This window comes from Oncorhynchus clarkii, chromosome 30 (genome assembly GCF_045791955.1).
Source record: "Oncorhynchus clarkii lewisi isolate Uvic-CL-2024 chromosome 30, UVic_Ocla_1.0, whole genome shotgun sequence".
Lineage (NCBI taxonomy): Eukaryota > Metazoa > Chordata > Actinopteri > Salmoniformes > Salmonidae > Oncorhynchus > Oncorhynchus clarkii.
Genome location: NC_092176.1, coordinates 12,664,395 through 12,690,535, shown reverse-complemented (window position 1 = coordinate 12,690,535; position 26,141 = coordinate 12,664,395). Strand labels below are relative to the sequence as shown.

The following is a 26,141-nucleotide window of genomic DNA, read 5'->3' as shown; positions in this document are numbered from 1 at the left end:
CACCATGGGACCACGCAGCCGTCATACCGCTCAGGAACTAGATGCGTTTTCTCCTAGAGATGAACGTACTTTGGTGAGAAAAGTGTCAATCAATCCCAGAACAACAGCAAAGGACCTTGTGAAGATGCTGGAGGAAACAGGTACAAAAGTATCTATATCCACAGTAAAACGAGTCCTATATCGACATAACCTGAAAGGCCGCTCAGCAAGGAAGAAGCCACTGCTCCAAAACCGCCATAAAAATGCCATACTACGGTTTGCAACTGCACATGGGGACAAAGATCGTACTTTTTGGAGAAATGCCCTCTGGTCTGATGAATCATTAATAGAACTGTTTGGCCATAATGACCATTGTTATGTTAGGAGGAAAAAGGGGGAGGTTTGCAAGCCGAAGAACACCATCCCAACTGTGAAGCATGGGGGTGGCAGCATCATGTTGTTGGGGTGCTTTGCTGCAGGAGGGACTGGTGCACTTCACAAAATAGTTGGCATCATGTGGAAGGAAAATGGTGTGGATATATTGAAGCAACATCTCAAGACATCAGTCAGGAAGTTAAAGCTTAGCCGCAAATGGGTCTTCCAAATGGACAATGACCCCCAAGCATACTTCCAAGCATGGAACCACAGGAGCTGTAGCTGCATGCGGAACCATGGGAGCTGCTGATGAGTGCCTTGGGTAGGCAGGGAGAAGATGGTGTGAATCTTCATAGGCTCCGCCTCTTTCTCCTAGGTTGGCTGTGTCTGTGGGATAGATGCAAAGCTGTCACATGATTCATCAGACGGTGCTAGTGAGGGGCTCCTCTGCTCTGAATGAGTCATCTGGGTTCTGGCTACAACAACACCTTAATCTCTTTCTTTTAATTTTTTAACTAGGTAGGCCAGTTGAGAACAAGTTCTCATTTACAACTGCGATCAGTACAAGATAAAGCAAAGCAGTGCAACAAAAACAACAACCCAGAGTTACACATTAACAAACCATAAACAAACCTTTAATGTTTTAAGAAAGGATATGACAAGCTTGGCTAGCTCTAGCTCAGTGGTTCCCAAACTTTTAATAGGTCCGTACTCCTTCAAACATTCAATCTCCAGCTGCGCACCCCCTCTAGCACCAGGGTCCAGCATCCGCTGCGCCACATCCTGCACCAGGATTTACACCATACCTTGTTCCAGGTGAACCCTACTTATCTGCGGGACAAAGCTTATCCAGTTCCAGCAGTGCCAGGCTTCCATCCAGGTTTAGGTGTGCCCAATCCCAATCCAGCGCCATATCCTGCCCCAGGACAGATGGCACCCTATCCGGAGCCTGCTCCGCCACCTGGCACGGATCAGCTGATTGCCTCATCATATGGCATGCCGAAGCCGTCATTGCCCTACTTTCAGAGCGATAGAGAGAGTGACTTTGCCCTCCTCAAGATGGCCCTAGATGACCTGATGAGCAGTCACAGGCACCTAAACGAGCGGTATAAGTATCAAGTGCTCCTGGCCCACCTGAAACTACAGAGTGCAAGTCCAGCTCGCTAAGGCCTACATGCACGACCTGAGACAAGTACAGTCAGCCCCGCCACTCGTCCAGTGTGAGCTAGCCACCATCCTAAACTTCCCAGCCATCAAGTTTGGAGATGCAGAAGCCTTTGACACCTTTGCCCTTTCTATCCACTCACTGGTAGGCATGCTCAGCACCCTTGAGTGGCAGAACGACTTTGACCTCAGATCTGGATCCCATGTTGACCGGCTCTTGAGAAAGATGCCACAGAGCTACCGGGATGAATTCGTTGAGTACTGCTTCGAACGCAGCATCCTCAGGACCGGCACAGACCAGACGTTCACCTTGCATGACTTGGCAGTCTGGTTACAGTCCCAGGCTAAGCACATATCAAGCAGAGCCAGAGCCCTCTATCAATGTGATATGCCTAACCCATTCAAGAAAGACCAACATGCATTAACGAGACAGAAGAAGAAATCTGGTTCAATCCTTTTCAACACAAGTGAAGATCCCAACCCCAAGCCATACTGTCCCTACTGTGACAATAAAGAACACTTTCTCAACTCATGTGAAGAATTCAAGAAGCTGAACACAGGACAGGTCGTCAAGTGGATAAAGGATGGAAAAAGGTGTTGGAAGTGAGGATGATCCCACAAAGCTGATGCTTGCACCCTCAGACGACCTTGCAAGACATGTAAAGAGCAGCACCTAACAATCCTTCATGATACCATAGAGGAAAACCAGAAATGTGTGTCCCTACGACCAAGGTGTATCTGGACAGACCGAACGGATCGGCTAAAGTAACGCTGCAGGTCTTGAAGGTCTTACTTCACAATGGAGACCGAGCCCTGGAGACATACGCCATGCTCGACGATGGCTCAGAGCGTAGCATCATCCTGCCACAGGATGTTCAAAAACTAAACCTCAATTCTGAGCCTGAGAACCTCACCCTCAGGACAGTTCGACAAGATGTTGTGCAACTGCAAGGTGCCTCAGAGACCTTTGATGTGTCCTCCCTTGCACAAACCTTTTGAGTACTATCAGATATGTAAGGCATTCACCGCAGAAAACCTAGGCCTTTCCGGACACTCCTGCCCAGTAGCAGCTCTCCAAAAGCAATATGACCTAAGCTGCCTTTGTCACCGGTGGACCAAGCTCAACCTCTGCTGCTGAAAGGTTCAGACATGCCTCACCTCCTGATACCCATACAGCCAGTGTGTACAGGCCCACCTGGTGAAGCCATTGCCATCCACACCGAACTCGGCTGGTCCCTACTACACACAGCACCAGCTGAACAGTGCCTGTTCACCACCACCGTCTCGCCTTCTGCCGAGCACTTCAGAAATGTGGAGTGACTTTGGCAGATCAATACCCTTCCCTATGTGAGTGAGAAGCTGGCAACTTGCTCGAAACAAGACCAGCAAGCCATGACCCTTCTCCAGACGTCCACCTCTAGAATAGAGGTTGATGGCGTCAGCTCTATGCTACACCCTTGCTTCATTGAGTCAATGATGCAACTTTCCATGCTCCAAAGGAAGCTGTACTGCCAAGCCACCCTAGCATGGAGGGAATACTTGCCAAAGACCCAAGGTGTACTGCCAAAAGATCAAGAAGCTGCAGAGGGCAGGTTACGTGTCACTGGTGCCACCCGAGGTAGCTGAACAATCTACTGAGTCCTGGTTTATACCCCACCATATTATGCATCACAATGGAAAGGGTAGGATTGTGTTTAACTGTTCGTTCCAGCATAAAGGACAGTCGCTCAATGACCTGTTCCCTGGACCAACATTGGGACCATCCCTGCTCGGTGGCCTCCTCAGATTCCGTCAACATGCCGTAGCTGTAAGTGGTGACATCAAAGGCATGTTTCCTCAGATCCGCCTCTTACGAGTTGACAAACCGGTGCTACACTTCATCTGACAGAACATGCATAGAACTGAAGAACCGAGCATCTATGAGTGGCAGGTCTTGCCATTCAGCACGACTTGTAGTCCCTGTTGCGCCATCTACGCTCTGCAGCAACATGTTCAGGACAACATAGGAGCTAATGAAGAGCTTGTGAAGTTTTACGTGGACAGCTGCCTTCAAAGCATCCCCTCTGCCGATGAAGCAAGAAACCTTGCTAATGGACTGTGGCAGTGGCTCCATACGGGAGGCTTTGAGATACGACAGTGGGCTAGCAATGTACCAACTGTCATCAAGCACCTACCACCCGAGGCCAGATCGGAAAGCAGCAAACTGTGGCTTTCACAAAGTAGCACGGATCTCCAGGAACCAACCCTGTGGCTATGTTGGAACTGCCTCAGAGGCTCCTTGGGATACAAGCACAGCACTGTGGAGTGCTCCAAACCTACAATGAGGAATATCTACAGCATGCTCACCCTTCAATACAACCCACTAGGCTAAATCACGCCTTTCACAACCCAAGCCAATGTACTCGTCCAGGACCTGTGGAAAGAAGGGATAGCTTGGGATGACCCCATTCAGCCTCAGAGGCGGCTGAACAGATGGCTTGTCTGGGAACTAGACATTCCTGACCTTGTCCAGATGGAACTCCCCAGAACTTACGAACCACCATATGCTGACAGTCGACCAGAGATCTGCACATATTCGGTGATGCGTCAGAGAGAGCATATGGCTATGTTGCCTACATGTGGACTGTGGATGACCAGAATCAGGTAAACGTTTACTTCGTTCTGGCCAGGTCTCGCATTGCGCCAAAGAAGCAGCTGTTGATGCCACGCTTGGAGTTGAGTTCTGCATTCACTGGAGCTCAGCTGGTCAGTGTCCTCCAAACAGAACTCACCCTGCCCATCGGACAAGTCATCCTCTGGTCCAATTCCACCACAGTCCTTCATTGGCTCAAGTCAGAATCTTGTAGATACAAGGTCTTTGTAGGAACTCGAGTTACAGAGATTCAGAACCTTACGGATGTAGTCAACTGGAGGCATGTGGATACCGCGAACCACAGAGCGGATCACATCACTCGGTCCAGGCCATCATGTCAAACCGGTCTATACCTTCTAACAGTCGTCTGGGTCCCTTGTCTCCTGAGTATGATAAGGATCCGGGACTCCTTAGAGTTGGCTTTAGACTGCGAAGAGCAGAGCACCTGGACATGGATTCTATGCACCCCATCGTCTTGGATCCAAATCATCCGCTGACCAAGCTACTCATTCAAGATTTCGAGGAGACTCTCCTCCAGCCCAGCCCAGAGAGGGTTCTGGCAAAACAGAGTCAAAGATACTGGATTCTGCGGGGAAGGGAAGCCATCCGGAAGTTTCAGAACACCTGTTTGCAATGGCAAAGATTGATTGCCAAGCCTGAAGTTCCAAAGATGGCGAACTTACCTTCTGCTCATCTGCAACTGTACAAGCCACCCTTTTACTCTACCGGAGTGAATTGTTTTCGGACCATTGAAAATAGATATCGGACGTCGCAACGAAAAGAGATGGGGCATCATCTACAAATGCATTGAGCAGCCGCAGCACCCACTTGGACCTCCTGGAGAGCTTGGATGCCAATACCTTCCTGATGTCTCTAAGACGCTTCATTGCACGTTGAGGCAAGCCTTTCAAGCTTCTTTCGGACAATGGTACAAACTTCGTTGGAGGAGACCGACAACTGCAAGAGGCCTTCAAAGTGATGGCCCCCCACCTGAAGGAACAGTTGGCCGAACAAAGGATAACATTCCAGTTAAACCCGCCAAGCCCTCACTTTGTTGGAACGTGGGAAAGAGAGGTGAACTCAGTGAAGATTGCTCTCAAAGTCATACTCAAGGAACAGACCAACACTGAAACCGTGCTCCGCACTGTGCTTACCGAAGTGGAGGGAATCTTAAATGCAAAACCCCTTGGGTACCTCTCCTCCGATGTCACGGACCCAGATCCCATCACATGAGCCTCCTACTAATGGGACGCTACAACGCATCTCCTCCTCAGATTTTGTATGACTCCAGGAACATCCTAGGGAAACGCTGCTGAAGGCATAGCCAAGTCCTTGCCAATTTCTTTTGGTCCCAGTTCGTTCGGTATTACTTGCAAAGTCTACAAGAAAGATTGAAGTGGAGGAAGGATGGGAGAGAACTAACTGTGGATCAAGTGGTTCTCATCATCGACCCTCAGCTCCCTCGAGCTCTCTGACCTGTCGGGAAGGTGAGTCATACTTACCCTGGAGCTGATGGAAGTATTTGGACTGCTGCTATCCAGGTCAAGGGTCGGACTTACCTACGACCAGTGGCCCGGATGGTGCAGCTCCCAGCCATCCTCGATTATGATGCAGAAGAACCTGTCACCTAGAACAGACTTTCCATCTGGTTAGAATGTCGTAGCAGAAATTTGGGGCGTCCCTTTAAGAACTCAGTAATGACATCACTGCTATTACAAACTGGCATAGTGTTTAGTTCATTACCAAGTGCAGCTCGCCACCTACTGCTGTGAACACAAATCTCAGTTTTGGACATTATTTTCTTTCTGACCAATTTATTCATCACTGTGCATGAACACCAAAACTGTAAGTAAGACCACACCTTGTATGGATAAACAGTTAATTGGATAATCACAGCTGATTGACATGGCACAGAATTGCAAACATTGTTAATCTCCAATCAACATTAAATAACCCTAAACTGAGGACCTGTCTCTCTAACCATCTCTCTAGTCTAGGAGTACAATCTCCATAACTTCACCTACTCAATCAGTGTATAACTTCCAGAGGCATCACCCTCTAATTCACAACTTGTAGAAACATTTGAATAATTATCAATGGAAACAGGATGCACCTGAGATACATTTCGAATCTCATAGCAAAGGGTCTGAATACTTATGTAAATAAGGTATTTCTGTTTTTTTGTTTTTTTTTATAAATTTGCAAACATTCATAAAAACCTGTTTTCGCTTTGTCATTATGGGGTATTGTGCGTTGATTGATGAGGGAATTTAAAAAAAATCCATTTTCGAATAAGGCTGTAACGTAACACAATTTGAAAAAAGGGAATGGTGTCTGAATACTTTCCGAATGCATTGTATATGCCCATATATGCATATATACTGTATGTATCCAAACATACACTATATATACAAAAGTATATGGACACTCTTTCAAATTAGTGGATTCAGTTAAATCAAATCAAATTGTATTTGTCACATACACATGGTTAGCAGATGTTAATGCGAGTGTAGCGAAATGCTTGTGCTTCTAGTTCCAACCATGCCGTAATATCTAACAAGTAATCGAACAATTTCACAACAACTACCTTATACACACAAGTGTAAAGGAATGAGTAAGAATATGTACATATGAATATATGGATGAGCGATGGCCAAACGGCATAGGCAAGATGCAGTAGATAGTACAGTATATACATATGAGATGAGTGATGTAGGGTATTTAAACATTATATAAAGTGGCATTGTTTAAAGTGGCTAGTGATACATTTATTACATCAAATTTTTTATTAGTTATTTCAGCCACAACCGTTGCTGACAGGCCCATTACTGAAGAGCTCAGTGACTTTCAACGTGGCACCGTCATAGGATGCCACATTTCCAACTAGTTATAGTTCGTCAAATTTCTGCCCTAGTAGAACTGCCACGGTCAACTGTAAGTGATGTTATTGTGAAGTGGAAACATCAAGGAGCAACAACAGCTCAGCCACAAAGTTGTAGGCCACACTAGATCAGAGAATGAGACCGCCGATTGCTGAAGCCCGTAAAGCTTAAAAATCTTCTGTCCTCGGTTGCATCAATCACTACCCAGTGACAAACAGCCTCATAATAACTGTTGGTCGGGTGCTTCATGAAATGGGTTTCCAGGTCTGAGCAGCCGCACACAAGCCTAAGATCACCAAGCGCAATGCCAAGCGTCGACTGGAGTGGTGTAAAGCTTGCCACCATTGGACTCTGGAGCAGTGGAAATTGGCAACAGTCTTTTGCCCATTTATCAGCAAAGATAAAATAGCAATAATTCCATACAGGCAGATGTTATTACCCCGCCTGGTTTCTGCAGCCGAATTGCCCGGAGACCAGGTTGTATTACAGGTACGTAGGCTAATCTTAGTTCCATAGTGTCAACAGTGAGAACTGTATGCTCTCCATACCTGTTCATCCCTACTTCCTGGTCACCTGTGCGCCAATATATATGTGACCGATGACCCAACACATAGTGCCCTCTAGTGTACAAATTGTGTGGAATACACAAATGGACAACAACCACAAAAGTAGGCTGAAATGGCTTCTACAGTATTAATGGTATAGACTTTATACCAGAGAAGGCTGTTGGGAGGGGCTATAGTAGGATGGGCTCATTGTAATGGCTGGAATGGAATCAACTGACCAGAGTCAGACATGCGTTTGGTGTGTCTGGTACCATTCCAAAGATTCCATTCCAGCCATTACAATGAGCCGGTCCTCCCAGAGCTCCTCCCACCAGCCCCCTCTGCTTTATAGCATTGGAACAATGACAACCTGTAAGGTTACATACAAAAGCATCACATTGTAAGTTATCTCACATTGCAACTTATTCTGATGATTAAAGGGCAGGGGGGGAAAGATATAGAACAAGTCCATTTCAACGGCGGTTTGAGCGAGTTTGTTGTTTTTGGGGTAGGCTTTCTTTGCTCTGTTGATAGCCCAAGAGCTGACTTTGGTGTTTAACAATGGGAGGTCCCCCTCCCTCTGATGCTGAAGGCCAGTGGGCCTGATCCAAAAAGCATATTTCCTAGAAAGCTTCACTTCCTTGCCAAGAATATCATTGTGTTTATTGTTCATTCTTATCAATGCACAGCCTGTCCAGAAACAACATACAGAGACTTAAATATTCAGCGCCATGCCCTTCATCTTTTAAGCAGAAAAGTGTGCTTGTATGTGCATGCATGAGTGTATGTGTATGTGTGTGAATGCTTGTGTATGCGCACGTGCATGGATTTACACGTATATGTGTGTTTGTGTGTGAGCGAGAGAGACAAAAAATGAGAGTGTTGTGTGTATCACATTCACACCATATCCAAGGATACTGACTAACAGATGCAGTTCCAATGATGGATGTGATAATGATGTTTGCTCATTCAATGATGATGAGGGGATGATGTTTCAGCTTCAGCGTAGTAAACCATTGGGAGAATTATCCACACATCTAAGAAAGTCATAAACATATTGGGGGTTATGGGGATGCTGACAAATGACTATTCACATTCATTTAGGTCAGGGGTTCATCCAGTGAGGTTTCAGGTTAAAATAATCTACCAAAGTAAAATATAATATAATAACATGATGGTGTATTATTTATTCTGTGGGTCTATGCAACACTACAAAAAGAGTGACAGGACAGGTGCATCTCAAAAACTAAATGTTTCCCAGGTAACTGTAGCATACCCTTTTTTCTAGCATTATCATCCTCTCAGATTCATGACCTTAAAATCTCTTCTCGTGCATGTTCAGGATATATTATCTTTTCTTCTGCACCAGCATCCAGCATTTTGATAAGGATATTATCCACAGTGATGCTCGTGCATCAAATCAGCGTGTATGTTTATCCTTGTGGAAATGTGCAGTGAGTCCAGCACCACCTTGAGATGACATGTACTGTAGTAGGACAACAGTTACTGTACTCGTCTATTCAGCTATTAGTCTAAACTACACAGTAAATTGCAGCATTCGTGCATTTAATTTCTAGCTTCATCCTCTATCTTCACGATGCCCTCCTGCAACCATGGGGAAGCATGCAATGCGCATTGGTCTGATTTGAACAATTTCATGCGATTTCTTTATTTGCAATTGTTAATTTAACCCTCCCCCAAAATAGTCATACAAGTGATGTTAAATAATATAATGCCTGATCCTATAATTTTGCTTTGGTGTACATTGCAGCATCACGCAGTGATTTATTCTGTCCATTTATCTTATGTTAGGAAATTATTTACAGCTGTGCACTGAGACTGGCAAAAAAAGAACAACTGGCCTACCGATGTCAAATATCTATTTTCTGCCTTCTGTCCGGCTCTTAGGTAGCAGCCAGACAATTTTTTTACAGTATGCCCGACCTTAAGCTTCTAAAACATTGATGCTCTTGAACACCCCACCAAATCGCAAATCGATACTATGTTCTTGAACAAGTCCCTACGCACTGCATTGTGGGAATTGATGTAAAATCAAGATGGCAGCTTCCTGCGCGAGAACTTTCGGTAAGATCGGCTGGCACATTTTGGAGTCTCCAGCATGTCTTGCTGGGAATATTGCCTCCCTGGTTCCAAGGGTCTCGCTGCATAGATCAAGCAGGGCACACGGAACGGGCGGTTCAGGATTCCGATCCAAACTGCCCTTCACCCCTCTGCGCGGTGGCGGTGTGCGTTCCTGCTTGGACAGTTGACTGCAATACAGTTGTCTGTCCAACATCACCTTGCTGAAGAAGAAGATGCCAAGGTAATAGGCAATAATATTAGCTATGAAATGTATTTTCATTGATGTCCATACAGTCTACCTGAAGCAAAGCATGTCAGGTGGATTATGTCAGCTGACAACCTGTCTGTGGTTTGCCTAATAAATCAGATGGAACGCATCGCCACATTCGGAACTACTGGCTGGTGTACTTTTGTCATGTAGTTTGCCCAATGTTACATCCACGTTCAACCAAATTTGGCCTTTTTAAACATGTTTATGACTTGTATGTCTTCCACAGGCTTATTCTGATGGTGGCCTGAAGTTGACCCTGTACCAGTACAAGACCTGCCCGTTCTGCAGTAAAGTGCAAGCTTTTCTGGACGACCATTGGCTTCCATATGAGATTGTGGAGGTCAACCCTGTCATGAGGAAAGAAATCAAGTGGTCAATTTACAGAAAAATGCCAATCCTAATGGTGAACAATGATGTGGTAAGGGGGGACAGAGTCACTCTGCATGGTTTGGTATTAGCTAGCAGATCCGACCCACTTATTTACAGCTGCACTAGGGTCAGACAGGCTTCCTGTATATATTTGGCTTGGAAAACGTACCTCATTCCAGGGATAAGAAGTGCGTTCTCCGAATAGTCCCATTAGCCTAACTGTTACAAAGAGAAGATTGGACGACTGCTAGTTTTTTAGCAGTTGCTCAGTCTTCTGTGTGACAGTGGGGATAATGGGACAATTCGGAGTACATATCTCGCACCGGCTCTACAGTGTCTTAATCTACACAGGAAGCCTGTCCGACCATAGTGCACCTGTAAGCAAGTGGGTCAGATCTGATGGCTAGGCTTGGTATTAGTTACAGGTGTCTATGGGATGATGGAAAACTTGTCATGTGATCGCTCTCCTTCTGTGCTCTTGACCTATCAGCAACTGAATGATTCCTCAGTAATAATCAGCGCTTTGAAGACACAGTTGGTGAGCAAGTAAGTAGCTACCTCCTGAGAAGTGTTCGAGTTGTTTTTTTTTTTAACATAAAGTGGTCCTTCTTGATCATGATGACTAAGCATTCTGAATTCTCTCTTCCTCCAGAGATAAAACCATCTCAGAGATTCTGCGCTGTTACCCAGAGATGAAAGCGGTCAATGAGAAGGGGAAGGAGGTGACAGAGTTCAACAACAAGTAATGGTGAATGAAGCTGAAGGTCAGATGATGTACCCAGAGAAAGACTCCAGAAAGTAGGTGAACACATTGGATGCCAAATTACTGCTGCCCATCCATAATGACAATTCTCAATGTTATTAATGAAAATTAATGTAATTGTCCAAACCTCTCTAAAGACCTACTGTGCATCACTACTCTTGATAGATTCTGTCAAGCATCATCTAGGCTTAAATGTCCCTTTCTCTTCACTGTCCATCTTCAGAGAGGAGATCAAATGGCGTAAGTGGGCAGATGATTGGCTGGTTCACCTGATCTCGCCCAACGTGTACCGGTCCACTGGAGAGGCCCTGGCCTCCTTTGACTATATTGTCCGTGAGGGCAAGTTTGGCACTTCTTTGCAAAGTATGTTGGAGCAGCTGCCATGTTTGTCATCTCAAAAAGATTGAAAAGTATGTGGGTGACAAAACATTTTGTGTGGTTGTCTGATACAGTGGGGCAAAAAAGTAATGCGTCATCCTCCAATTGTGTAAGTTCTCCCACTTAAAAAGATGAGGCCTGTAATTTATCATAAGTACACTTCAAAGTGTACCTATGAGGAAAATTACAGGCCTCATCTTTTTAAGTGGGAGAACTTGCACAATGACAGACAAAATGAGAAAAAAAATCCAGAGAATCACATTGTAGGATTTAAAAAAATATATATTTTTAACCCCGTTTTCTCCCCAATTTCATGGTGTCCAATTGCTTTTAGTAGCTACTAGCTACTAGCTTGTCTCATCGCTACAACTCCCATACGGGCTCGGGAGAGACGAAGGTCAAGTCATGCGTCCTCCGATACACAACCCAACCAAGGGTTGCTTCTTTAACACAGCGCGCATCCAACCCGGAAGCCAGCCGCACCAATGTGTCGGAGGAAAAACACCGTGCACCTGGCAACCTTGGTTAGCGCGCAATGCGCCCGGCCCGCCACAGGAGTCGCTGGTGCGCGATGAGACAAGGACATCCCTACCGACCAACCCCTCCTTAACCCGGGCGACGCTAGGCCAATTGTGCGTCGCCCCACGGACCTCCCGGTCGCGGCCGGTTACGACAGAGCCTGGGCGCGAACCCAGAATCTCTGATGGCACAGCTGGCGCTGCAGTACAGCACCCTTAACCACTACGCCACCCGGGAGGCCCACATTGTAGGATTTCTAATGAATTTATTTGCAAATTATGGTGGAAAATAAGTATTTGTCCAATAACAAAAGTTTATCTCAATACTTTGTTATATACCCTTTGTTGGCAATGACAGAGGTCAAACGTTTTCTGTAAGTCTTCACAAGGTTTACACACACTGTTGCTGGTATTTTGTCCCATTCCTCCATGCAGATCTCCTCTAGAGCAGTGATGTTTTGGGGCTGTTGCTGGGCAACATGGACTTTCAACTCCCTCCAAAGATTTTCTATGGCGTCTCCACTCCAGGACCTTGAAATGCTTCTTACGAAGCCACTCCTTCGTTGCCCGGGCGGTGTGTTTGGGATCATTGTCATGCTGAAAGACCCAGCCACGTTTTATTTTCAATGCCCTTGCTGATGGTAGGCTTTGTTAATTTGGTCCCAGCTCTCTGCAGGTCATTCACTAGGTCCCACCGTGTGGTTTTGGGATTTTTGCTCACTGTTCTTGTGATCATTTTGACCCCAAGGGGTGAGATCTTGCATGGAGCCCCAGATCGAGGGTGATTATCAGTGGTCTTGTATGTCTTCCATTTCCTAATAATTGCTCCCACAGTTGATTTCTTCAAACCAAGCTGCTTACCTATTGCAGATTCAGTTTTCCCAGCCTGGTGGAGGTCTACAATTTTGTTTCTGGTGTCCTTTGACAGCTCTTTGGTCTTGGCCATAGTGGAGTTTGAAGTGTGACTGTTTGAGGTTGTGGCCAGGTGTCTTTTATACTGATAACAAGTTCAAACAGGTGCCATTAATACAGGTAACGAGTGGAGGACAGAGGAGCCTCTTAAAGAAGAAGTTACAGGTCTGAGAGCCAGAAATCTTGCTTGTTTGTAGGTGACCAAATACTTATTTTCCACCATAATTTGAAAATAAATTCATAAAAAATCTTACAATGTGATTTTCTGGAATTTTTTTTCTCATTTTGTCTGTCATAGTTGAAGTGTACCTATGATGAAAATTACAGGCCTCATCTTTTTAAGTGGGAGAACTTGCACAATTGGTGGCTGACTAAATACTTTTTTGCCCCACTGTATATAACTAGCCAATAATGCTTAGTGATGAGCTCTGTTTAAATTGAATGCCTATATCCTGCAGACACAACTTGCAGGATGATGTGAGACAGGATCTGTGCAAGGCAGTCAATGAGTGTGTGGCGACCATTGGCAAGAAGTTGTTCATGAGTGGAGACCAGCCCAATCTGGTAAGAGCATCACATCTGTCATGTGAAGCATTATCTTAGAATTCTAGAACTTGTATTGTCTACTTTATCTAAGATGCAGATTTCCTGATGAGACTATTTGTTTACAATAGCCAAAGTGTGTTTTGCTGATTGTCCTTGACTCTCCTCTCTGCAGGCAATGTATGGGGTCCTGAGAGTGATGGAGGGTCTTGAGGCCTGGAATGACATGATGGAGAACACCAAGGTGAAGAGCTGGTACAGACGCATGGAGAAAGCTACAGAAAGCCATGAAGACCACAACTGATCCTGCTCAAAACATTGACCAACGCTAGGAGACTTGAATTCAATAGCACTTCCAGCCCTAAGACTAAATCTGTAGATGTCATGATGGGAAAAGTGATTGTGTTAAGTAAAGACTGTATAATAGGCAGAAAAATGCAATAACATTTTGTCCTAAGGACCTTCTTCACCTGCTGCAATTTACAGAAATCTACTCCCAACCTTGATATATTGTCTGTGAAAATGCACCCAATGATTTGTTTTGCTTTACAAAAACTGGCAGCAATTAGCTGTTTATACTTGTTTACTGTCTACCCGGTGTCAAAGCTGCAGATTTGAACAATGTGTATGACATGGGTAAAACCAAATTGGCCGTTTTAAATTTACATTACCTCCAGTCTTAGCATTTTGGGTTCCATTTTAGATTCAAAGGTTTAAATTTAACGAGCTAACATGACATTTGATGACTCCATGAAATTTTCCCTCTAGGTTTGATCTTCCATAAGTTATGAAAGTAGGAAATACCCTTGTAATGCTTTGATGGAAAGTATACTCAATCTTATTATGGCTACCTGTTTCAGGATGTTAACTTCCTGACTGCTTATTCTACGTCAGATGGTTGTTCGAGGGTTCCAGTCATGAGCAGAAAATGTATTCTCAATTATGCAGGATATAGCTGGGTGTGAAATGGGTTTAATAATTTGGGAGCTACCATTGGACAAACTTGTTATGTATTAACCAGTCTAATGTGCATACATGTAAAAAGGTTAAATAAAAAAAGTGTTTTAATTCCGTACACCGTACATTGTTATTTTACAAGTTACACCTGTATTATTCATTTCACTCAGACTGCATTTAGACAGGCATCCCAATTATGATCTGTGATTGAGCTGCCTGTGAACGCAGCCTCAACGGTTTGGTACAAGCTCAGCACTAACAGTGGTAAATGCAAACCTCACACTATATAAAAACAGCTAATTACATGTCAATGTACAAATTATAAACATGTTGGTGGATTCCATTCCATTATGACCACCCTGACAAAATGACTTGAATAGGGGACGTCATGATTGAGTACTCAGATCTAAAAGCAGTCAACAAAAAATAGAAGGAAAGAAATCCCTGTTTAAAATAAGTAATACCATATGAATTTGGTAAAGCAAACTAATCACATTACAGTGAATCGGGGAAAAAGCCTTGAACTGTACAGCAAGAAGCTACATAACTACCCTAATAGTATAATGTTCTCAACAAGAGTAAGGAGAAAAACAACAGATATGACTATGCAGTAGGATTAGCACGAAGATTGGATAAAATGGTTCATGTTGCAGTCACGATACAAGCCAAATATAATTTGGTTTTAGCCAACTATACTAAGTATACATACTATTAAGCAAATTGATCAGGATATAGTGCATCATTGCAAACATAACTTCCACATCAAGACTGAGCTTCTCTACCTAGTGCATTCTATGAGTTGTGGACTGAGGTGATGCAGCCTCGAATCCAACTGATGCATCATGTCCAAAACCTTCTTTCTCATCCTTCCATCCCCCACTCAGGATCTCCAGAAGTGGGAGCTCAGCTGGCCTTTGGGGGGAGGGATCTGCCTGCTTCTTAATGAACTCTGATAGGGAGACAAAAGAAAACACAGGATCATTTTTGACCAATTTTAAGAGTTCAGTAGGTTTTAAAGACAGTGCATCAGTGTCAGTTAAACAACGGTGCCTATGATACTGTGCTATACTTGGCCTTGCAGCACACTCACCTCTAGGAACTGCTTGAGCCTCGTGACTGAGCCTGCCTGGCCTTGGCTGGTGACAGCTTCAATCCTAAGAAAGGACAAATGACAACATGAAGTCTGAGCGGTCAAGGTAGAGTGTACCACAAAGTTACAGCAGACTATTTTGTTCTGATGTAAAACTGAACTGCTGAGAGTGGCGATTGTACCTTGGCAAGTATTCCTCTTGGATGAGCAGAATGAGCTTCCAAAACTGAACCTGATACTGCTTCATTAGGGCGTTGCCACAGACCTAAGGGAAGACCGAGAACAGGGGACGTCAGTGACCTGCATAAAATGTCTAGTCCAGAGACCGTCTTTGGAGACAGGTGTCAGAGACATGACTCATCACCTCTAGGAAGTCAAAAAGGAGTGTTGCCGTGACGTCTGCCAGGGGCTCCATGTTCAGCATCTGAGCCAGCCAGCGCCAGCCGTTGTTCAGCCCATGTGGGTCAGGCTGGACACAATGATAATAAAAGGTCAGCCTAATAACAGTATACAATTGGGGGGGGGGTCAGTGAAGTGCTTTGACATAGTGATATTAGCATTCGTTATGTAAACAATGTAGGATTGTCGATACCCCTTGCTTGGAGCCATAAGGCCATCTGAGCTGTATCATAGCAGCATAGAGGCGGATCATTCCTGACATCCTCTTCAAAAAGCTGTCCTGAGCTTCCACCCCTCCATCTTCCACACGGTAGCCTAAGATTCTGGTAGGACACAGAACAACACTTCAGCCAGAGCAACTAACCTCATTTGCTTAGATCGTGGAAGCAACGCACTTGAAATGCAGCATTGGTGTTTTCAACCCAAAGTCATGGAATTACATCAATTTCTGTTTCATTACAGTTCGTTCCAGATGCATTGCAAAACAGTGTGATGCCTCACTGACTTCTGATATTCCTCTACAGATGTGCCATCCTTCATAGGTGGGTAGTGGGGCACAGCGTAGGGGCATTTCTTATGAAGGTGGGCGAGGATGAAGTCTCCGACTTTGGGGTGAAGCTCCCACACCCCAGAGGCCACCACAGCGATGGGGAAGGCTGCCTCGTGGTGGGACGCCACCTCCTCCTCTCCTTGTTTCTAAACAAACACATTGACAAGGAAGCATTTAAGAGCTCTATGAAAAGACACTACAGTCTTTTATTTGTATGACTATGGGACTATAAAACGTAACAGAAAAGTTAGGCAATTAGGAAGAAGTATAGAATTGTAAAGAGATAATACAGACCAATAGTGCTGTGTCACCAGCAGTTCAAGCCAAGGTCATGTGAACTCACCACAAACTTCTCGGCCAGTTTGTAGCTGACAAAGTCCAGGCCGTTGGGATGCTGGGAGGTGGAGACAGACTTCCCTCCGGATACCACTGATCTCCCAGACAACAGCTTGTCAATCTTGTCAAATATTTCCCTGAGCTTGGAACCTGGGTATTTGACAAACATGGCGCAGACAATTTCAATCTCACGATTATTATAGCAATGTTCACCTTCTTTCACTTTCCCATAGATAAAATGATTGTCATTATAAGCCTCTGAGCCCTCTCCATAACCCAGACGCACCTGAGATACTGGAGATCTGGCTGACAGGGATTGTGCCTGCCTTCTGGAGCTCCATTCTTAGTTTCTTTGTCTGAAAAACAAATGTAAAAGGTAATAGGAACAAAAGGGTAATGTTGCCATTCATTTGTAATTTAGCTTTTAATGTGAAAGTGTATCATAATATGGGAACTGCATTTTCCTATAATGGCACAGTTCATTCCTCACCCATGCACAGTTCATTCCTCACCCATGCACAGTTTCAACCAACCTGGATATCCTTAGTGTTGTTCAAGCCTTCAAAAGACTGTGCACACTGGTTAGCGGAGTCCTGCAGCTCTTGGTACCACTTCAGGGTGCTCTGCTCAGCTTTGGTCTGCAGGCCTTCGGAAAGAAGAGTGCTTTTTAAACCCCTTGTTCACTACCTAACCTTTCACTCATTCGTACATACCCTATGTAACCAAACAAAGACAATCCTTTCATCCATCCATTTATCCTCCCTCTCCTTACCCTTTTTCCGTGCCTTCTCTTTGGCTGATAGAGCTGCACTCTTCTTCTGCTCTTCCTGCTGGGCCTGCAGCATTGCCATCTTCCTGCGTTCCTCTTCCTCCTCCTGCTCCTTCTTCCTCTTCTCCTGGGCCTGGGCAGCCGCCTCTTGCATCACCCGGATCAGTGACCTCATCTCATGCAGTGCCCGCTCTGCCACCGTCATGTCCTCCACACTGGGGAACTCCCCCTACACAATCACAATCACAACGACTTACCCATATTGAACAGAAAAAGGACATAAACAGGATGAAAACAATAGATATTATTCCCCACTCCCCCATAGCATGGGTCTACTTCGACAAAGACAATCATAGATGAGGGATAAAGAGAATCACACTGACCTCCGCTGTCATGCGCACCACCTCTGACACCTGGGAGCATAGCTGGTTGGCACGGGTGCTATAGGATGTGAGATCAGGGGAGGGGCCTGACTGGGTGGGTGCGGTCGGCTCCAGGAGCTGATTGAGTTGAAGTATCTCTTCCTGGACGGCATTGAGAGCACGCAGTCTCTCCCTACCCTCCACCTGTCTCTGCCTCTCAAATTCTGCCTCCCGCAAACGCTGTTGCTCCGCTTCCCGCAGGCGCAGGTTCAGGATCTGTGAGGGGCGGAGGAGGTTTTTCCACCTGTATCTAAATACAACTGTTTTGCATTTTGCTTTCTGAAATTCCAATGGTTAAACTTTCAATACCTTTATTCTGTTCTTGTGCTCTTCTTTCAACTTTTCTTGGCGCCCAATGCTTTCTTGTGTTCTTTTAAACAAGAGAAAGACAAGAAGCAAATTAAGATTCTTGACATTTCAATTCTGTCACAGGGACAGCAGCATATTGGTGGGTGAAAATGAGACGATTATGCTTTAGAGATAAAAACTAGCAGGGCATACTCTCTGTCCATCATGTCCCTCATACTCTGGTACTCCTGTCTCTGCTTCAGCTCCATCAACTCCTCAAAGCGTTTGAGCTGCTCCGACTCACGACTCGCAACTGAGGCCACCAGCTTCTCCTGCAGCTCCTGCCTCAGACTCAGCTCCATCTGCACCAGGACATTCAAGAGTCTAGATTAGGTATGAAATGTTAGCTTAACATAATGCCATATATACAGTACCAGTCAAACGTTTGGACACACCTACTCATTCAAGGGTTTTTCTTTATTTGTACTATTTTCTACATTGTATAATAATAGTCAAGACATCAAAACTATGAAATAACACATATGGAATCATGTAGTAATCAAAAACAGTGTTAAACATGTGGGAACTCTTCAAAGTAGCCACCCTTTGCTTTGATGACAGCTTTGTACACTCTTGGCATTCTCTCAACCAGCTTCACCTGGAACAGTCTTGAAGTAGTTTGTTGGCTGCCTTTCCTTCACTCCTTCACGCATTCCAACTCATCCCAAACCATCTCAATTGGGTTGAGGTCGGGTGATTGTGCAGGCCAGGTCATCCGATACAGCACTCCATCAGTCTCCTTCTTGGTCAAATAGCCCTTATACGGCCTGGAGGTGTGTTTTGGGTCATTGTCTTGTTGAAAAACAAATGATCGTCCCACTATGCGCAAACCAGATGGGATGGCGTATCGCTGCAGAGTACTGTGGTAACCATGCTGGTTAAGTGTGCCTTGATTTCTAAATAAAATCACTGACAGTGTGACCAGCAAAGCACTCCCACACCTCCTCCATGCTTCACAATAGGAACCACACATGCAGAGATTATCCCTTCACCTACTCTGCGTCTCACAAAGACACAGCGGTTGGAACCAGAATTCTCAAATTTGGACTCATCAGACCAAAGGATATTGCTTGTGTTTCTTGGTCCAAGCAAGTCTCTTCTTATTATTGGTTCCCTTTAGTAGTGGTTTCTTCGCAGCAATTTGACCACGAAGGCCTTATTCACAGTCTCCTCTGAACAGTTGATCTTGATAAGTGTTTGTTACTTAAACTCTGTGAAGCACTTATTTGGGCTGCAATTTCTGAGGCTGGTAACTCTAATGAACATATCCTCTGCAGCAGTTAACTCTGGGTCTTCCTTTCTTGTGGCGGTCCTCATGATAGCCAGTTTCAGAGTGCTTGATGGTTTTTGCGACTGCATTTGAAGAAACTTTCTGAAATGTTCCGTATTGACTGACCTTCATGTCTTAAAGTCATGATGGATTGTCATTTCTCTTTTCTTATTTGAGCCGTTCTTGCCATAATATGGACTTGGTATTTTACCAAATAGGGCTCTCTTCTGTATACCACCCCTACCTTGTCACAACACAACTGATTGGCTCAAATGCATTAAGGAAAGAAAATCCACAAATGTATTTTTAACAAGGCACACCTGTTAATTGAAATGCATTCCAGGTGACTACCTCATGAAGCTAGTTGAGAGAATGCCAAGAGTGTGCAAAGCTGTCATCAAGGCAAAGAGTGGCTACTTAGAATAATCTAAAATCTATTTAGATTTGTTTAACAATTTTTTGGATACTACATGATTCCATGTGTGTTATTTCATAGTTTATGTCTTCACTATTTTCTACATTATTCTACAATGTAGAAAATAGTAAAAATAAAGAAAAACCCTGGAAGGAGTAGGTGTATATAAATGTTTGACAGGTACTGTATATATTTTGTTGTTATGGTAGGAGACACCTGTCTGATGCACGCCTGTCTGAGTGGACTAATACATTGCGGAGGCCACGGGGATGGCACACCAGTATCACATTTACCATTCTAATCTACAATGTTGGTTTGGTTATGGTAATTGCTGTTAATGCATTCAATATATTATTATGCCATGTTGATGCATGAACAAGATAACTAAGAAAAAAGAAAATAAAAGCTTTTGCAACCTTAGCTTTGGCACGATGTTTCTCCTCACAAATGCGTATACATCCTTCCATTTGAGTTGCCCTGGGAGACAGCAGGGAGATGGTGGGAGAAGGAATGGGGTTGGTGACTGGACTGAGATTGTTGCTGGCATCTGGGGCACTGTCCTCATCACCAACAATCTGCTGTGGATCGATATGAAGAAAAAATGTGGTGAGTTCATACGAATGTAAAATAAATAGTGCGCAGAGGGAGTTACATAATGGTATAAACAAAGCGGGAAAGAGACTTGCCTGCTCTGTGTCTTTCTTCAACCTGGGGACCAGTTGTGGAGAAGAGAGGGGAGTGGGCTGAGCATTGGCTGAAGGGAAGGGGCTGGTTGAGGAGACTGGGGCCTCCTCAGACAGGCCTGTGCCTGGGTCAGTGGAAGCAGAGCCCAATGAGCAGGTCTTCTGAAGCGCTCGAGGGCTCATGTTAAGCCTCTTCAAGATGAGCCCAGAGAGTGGGGACAAGCTAGGAGCTTCATTACAACCTGACAAAATATCCTAAAGGGGACGAGAAAGGATCATACCACTAACGTTAGGCTATATCACATATCTAATCAAATTAAATGCTTATTTAAAACGTGTCCAATGTTGGCTAGAATACTGAAATTGTATACATACCATGGTCCAGCTAGGTAGCAGGCTAATAATTATATTGGTGATGTTGTAACTTTGTTTTTGTCAGTTAGCGAATGCAGAACATGCGAAACAACTTTGAACCTTTGAGCTAACGTTATATATGTGAAACCGTTAGCTAGCATGTTAACGTTCATTACCTCCCCCTTTTCGAGCCAGTCTGGGTTGTATTTCAGTCTTCCCTTTGGCGAGTTTTTCAAGGCCTCCAATGTATCCCATCGTAAACTTTCAGCAGGCATTTTGGCGTGTAAATAAACACACGACAAACACTTTAAGAGACTATTAGGCTAGCTGCTGATTGCGGTATAAGTGCCACTGAAAGTCAAACTCCGACGTGATCCATTTCCGGCTCTGATAAATCTATGGTTCCGAGTCGAGGCAGTTTATCCTCAAAGCTACTTTTCCCTCATAATGGGTAAAATCGTAACATGTTGTGAACAATGTTCATCTAAATACTGGGTGTAAAAGCTGGATAACTATCTAGATTTTTTCCTTCATTTTCTGAGTTTGTTGTTTGTGAAACACACCAGACTGTCCATTCTCATTTTAAGCATTTGTTATTGTTATTGTTAAACAGTACAGTACATTTCAACTGAATATAAAAAATAGAACTCATACAGCTCATACAATATAATTCTAAGAATATTCAATCCGATTGGTGAGTGTGTGTGTCGAGAGCTTGATAGGACAGAGTCACCAAACACATTACTATATAAAGCTTTGAGAAACTGAACATAATCCTGCAGGCTGCGGTTTGTGGAGTCAGATTGTTCCAGTCTCTCCTTCAGGTTCCTCAACTGATTCCAGAATATTCATTCCATCTGCAAAGAAAGAAGGACTTCCATATCAGTTCAGTTTGACAGAGTTATCATAGTTGTTCTATCATTCCTTATTATGGTGTTTAGATTTTATAGTTTGTATAAATAGTATTCCTGTCTATTGCAATTGTTTGCAAAGTTGTAACAAATATTTTACTAGATATTGGATGTATAATGTATAACACATATAGATAACTCTCTAGAAAACCAGGTCTTTGGGTTAAAATGTCTCACTCACATCCTCTTTGCTTCTGCGTAACTGACTGAGCTCTGTCCTACTGAGTCCCAACTGGCTCTCCAGGTCCAGAGCCCTGGCCTGGCTGAACCTCTTTGAATAAAGCCCACTGTAGGCTCTGATCCACATAAAAGTTGAAGAAGTCCAACCAAAATGATCAAGTTGACACTTAATAAAGAACATAAAAATAAAAAAAAACGCTAAATTTAAATCTTGACACTGAAACATAAACTGAAAGACTGCACAGGTATTTGAGTGATGTTCAGTAGTAAGACAGACCTGTCTCTGTCTGGCCTGCTCCAGCTGCTTGGAGAGGATGCTGCACTCCCGGACCTACTCCTCAAGCTGTTTCTGGGTGCTGTAATTCGTCTCTGAGATCTCCAGCTTTAAGCAGTAGTCCTCTGACTCTAAGCAGGCCCTCTGAACCTGCAGCACAATTGTCACATATCAATTAAAAATCTTAGCTACAGACTGGATAGCATGCAGCATTATAGCTGGATTATAACACCTTGATTGAAGTACAGCCAACACTTAGATAGGCTGATCAACTGTACCTTGCTCTTATAGTTTTCCACCTGGCTCTCTAGCTTCTTGACTGAACTCTTCAGCTGCTGCGCTTCAGACTGGGGCTGTGTCAGGTTCTACTCTACTTCTTCAAAAAGAAGATCCACAAATAACCTGACATTCAAAGTTACAGAATGGTTTGTCATCTTCAGTCCTTATCAAGGTTTGATATTCTATAGTTTATTACACTTGATGACTGAAAGAGAAACATGTTTACCTTCAGTCTCTGGTTCTCTAGTTTGTTGACGGAGTTGTCAGAGGTGAAGCGGTGCGGCCGGATCAGGAGCCCAACCGTCTCAGCACGGCCTTTCTCCACCACAGTGTAGATCTGTGCAGTCATCTCAGTCACCTGGCTGCACAGACAGACAACAAAACACATAATGCAGTAATCAGAAAGGAAGAAATGCCTGCAAAATACACTTATTTCAAGGTTCTGGACAACTTTAAAAAAAAAAAAAAAATCCAAAGACAAACCATTATGAATCATTCACATGAAACATGTCTTGAATGCCTCATGGTAGTCACAATTACTGGCTCTCAGCATCTTGCTGCAAAACTCAACAACAAAGGAGATACAGCAGGAGGCACAAAGGAGATACAGCAGGCCCTGCTGGAGCAGTAGGAGGAGATACACTTCTTGAGAACATTGATTTCCACTTCAAGCTGCCTCTTTGCAGTCACCTCTTTGGAGTGGCAGCAACACCAGCTCTCAGCTGAAAAAAGAGCCTCTGCCACCGTAAGTCTCCTGAATGATGGCACACAAATACATAGGGCAGTGTGACACTTGGGCCGCTTGTTAAGTGTGACACTTGGTCCGCTTGGTAATGTATCTACATGTGTTCCTCCCATATAATATAATTCACAGGATCACACCCAACCCCCTTGTTTCCATCCAAACACCACATGTCAACCTGTGAGAGTAGCCTGAGGACCTGTGTGTGTCAGACCTTCTCCAGCAGCTTTGCAGAGAGCTGTCTGGTTGAATCGTCACTGTTCTCTGCTCTCTGCCTCTGTGTCTGGTCTGCCTGCTTCAGACTCTCTTTGTTCTCTTCACTCTGCTGCTTCAGCTCCTCCAGCTGGTCCAGCAGGGCCTGTATCTCCTGCTGTATCTCCTTTGTGCCTCCTGCTGTATCTCATTTGTTGTTGAGTTTTGCAGCAAGATGCTGAGAGCCAGAAAAGCAGAAACAACATTTGAAATGTCATCTATGACAATTGATATGCACCACACAGAGTGAAAGGAAAATTCAGTCATGGATGCACACCACTTTTTCTGCTTCTTTGTCCGCCAGTCTCTCCAGTAGGCCTTGCCTCTGCTTTGATGTCCTCAATGATTCTGTCTATCAATTAATACAAAAAAAATGTTTTAAGAATGCTCAATATATGGGGCATTGAACAGTCAGCCTTGTGCACGAGGAAACAGAATCAATAGAACATATTTTCTGGTACTGTCCATCGGTGGCTCGCTTATGGAGTCAGGTCCAGGAATGGTTGTTATGTCATAATATCAGAGTTCAGATTGACCTGCAAACTGCATTGTTATGGAAAATATCATTATACTCTTGGGTAAAACATTTATTTTTAAGGCAATATCGGTATACATTTTTACAAATAGGGAGGTTCAGGAACCCCAGTAAGACATCATAGTAAAATGGAGGGATGTATTGCAAAAGGAAATAGAAAAATGGCATTATACTGGGAAAGATGGGTTAATCTGTGGACATCGGTGGGTTGGAGTTAAGATCTGAATGAATGGTGGATTGGCTGTTGTGGGTGAAAATCCAGCACTTGAAGAGAGGAGATTCTGAATATTTAATGATTTAACTACATGTACTGTAGATGTGACCGAAATAGCTGTAAGTAGCAATAAAATTATTGTTGTCAGTTAGTTTACTCCAATTAGGGTAGGGATGGTAGAGAAGAGTATAAAGGGAAAACATTTTAAATAAGGGATTGGAAATTATGCAAACAATTAAAATGATAGAACCTACAATCTATCTGCAATATTAAATCATTGTTGTTCTTCCAATCAAAATATAAGACCACAATTCCTATTGTCATTTTCCATTTTCCTGCAAAGACACTGACACCTTGTCAATCTAAGCAAGTCCATGTATTGGGGAGAGTACCTCTTGTTCATGGCACTCCCTGAAGAATTCTCAGAGTGCAGCTCATCTTTTTCACGCCACCCATAGCCTCATTCGGGGCTGTCAACTGTGTGGCCACTGCCACCCCATCAATCTCTGCTTCTACCAGCTTCCTCAGTGGCATGTCTCTTTCCCCATGTAGAGTCCTCGACTCAGCCCTGTATGAAATGGAAAGATTAAAACCAAGCTAGTCCTAAACTGCCTCACACATTTTTACATTGTCTTGTGAATGTTTGTAAACGTATGCATGATGACTAAATGTGCTCATGTCATGATATTACTCCACACCTGTTGTGGCCAGTCTCCCACATCTTTCTTTGGGAGTGTTGGAGGAAGATATTCTCTCATTTTCCAAGGACCAGGTCTTTGGTGGAATCCAGCAGATCCTCCTCCTGCTCGTCGATGACATGCTGGCATGCACTCAGATACTCAGGCTGGTGCGCCAGCAGACAGAAACACACACACACGCCCAGTTTCTTTGTTTATACGACACATTTATGCAACAAACAAGAGGGCACTAGATATTGCTGATTGCAAGTGAGAACTTTGCTCTGTAAGTTGTGATAGTGGGATAGCCTCTTCTAGGGTTTGTTGTGTAAGGGGCAAACATTGAATTGTACACACTATATATTATCAACTGACATACCTCATTCTTCAGAGATCAAACATTCATCATGAGTCTACCAATCTTTTTTCCATATTTGTTACCCTGGCCATGCATCCTCTGCTCTTGTTCATCCTCATGAGATGAAGGCCCCTGAGAGACATGAAAATCAATACTGGTAGTATATCTAATGATATTGTGCGTGATATATCTTTGGGAATAGTGAGCAATAATGTATGTTAATAAATGTGAAATGTAAGCTATGTCCATTGCACTGGATGAAAATGTATCTGTGAGGAGCAAATCATTTACTTGCAGGACCTCCCACTTGTGTCATCCGAGTGGAGGTTCTTCCTGGGTCAAGCACCCAGGGGACCATGGCACAGAGGTGCCCAAAATCCCCTTTGATGTTGTACACCTCTTTGATTGGCAGTCATGGCTTAACTGTTATAGGCCCACTTTATTTCAAAGGTTGAATCAGTGTTTATAACTCTATTGACTAAACGTTTACTAACCTGTGGCGTCTTTTCAGTGCAGCTCTTCTCTTCAGGTGTACACGCGTTTTCAATCAATAACTTAATCTAGAGTTGGAGCACACGATACAACATAATTTGCACTAGTAGGGCAACTAGCTGCTAGAAAGTCACAAGACAACCTGAGATAAGAACAGTACCCGGGAGCATGATCACTCCATGAATGTCCAGCAAGCTAAATCTCACAGATGTTCTTTATTC

General features: G+C 44.1%; 1 protein-coding gene and 2 pseudogenes across 2 annotated transcripts; 1 reads left to right on the top strand and 2 right to left on the bottom strand.

Annotated features, from left to right (window-relative positions):
* The first annotated feature begins 9,634 nt into the window (after positions 1-9,634).
* LOC139389708 (prostaglandin E synthase 2-like) lies at positions 9,635-13,837 on the top strand (annotated as a pseudogene).
* A 618-nt stretch (positions 13,838-14,455) lies between these two features.
* LOC139389707 (GLE1 RNA export mediator) lies at positions 14,456-21,395 on the bottom strand. 2 transcript variants are annotated; one of them, XM_071136610.1, is made up of 16 exons: positions 21,183-21,395; positions 20,656-20,907; positions 20,386-20,544; positions 18,438-18,586; positions 18,246-18,306; positions 17,898-18,152; positions 17,518-17,743; positions 17,279-17,391; positions 17,032-17,101; positions 16,753-16,895; positions 16,365-16,555; positions 16,053-16,182; positions 15,825-15,929; positions 15,643-15,725; positions 15,461-15,524; positions 14,456-15,319 (listed from the first exon to the last, which is right to left on the bottom strand). In XM_071136610.1, the coding sequence occupies exons 1-16, from the start codon at positions 21,279-21,281 to the stop codon at positions 15,251-15,253; spliced, it is 2,169 nt and encodes a 722-aa protein (XP_070992711.1). In that variant the 5' UTR covers positions 21,282-21,395; the 3' UTR covers positions 14,456-15,250. The 2 variants fall into 2 exon arrangements, with proteins under 2 accessions (XP_070992711.1, XP_070992710.1); XM_071136609.1 differs by having other exon boundaries at positions 20,386-20,547; positions 21,183-21,382.
* A 1,033-nt stretch (positions 21,396-22,428) lies between these two features.
* Positions 22,429-24,927, bottom strand: LOC139390241 (outer dense fiber protein 2-like; annotated as a pseudogene).
* Between the last annotated feature and the right edge of the window lie 1,214 nt (positions 24,928-26,141).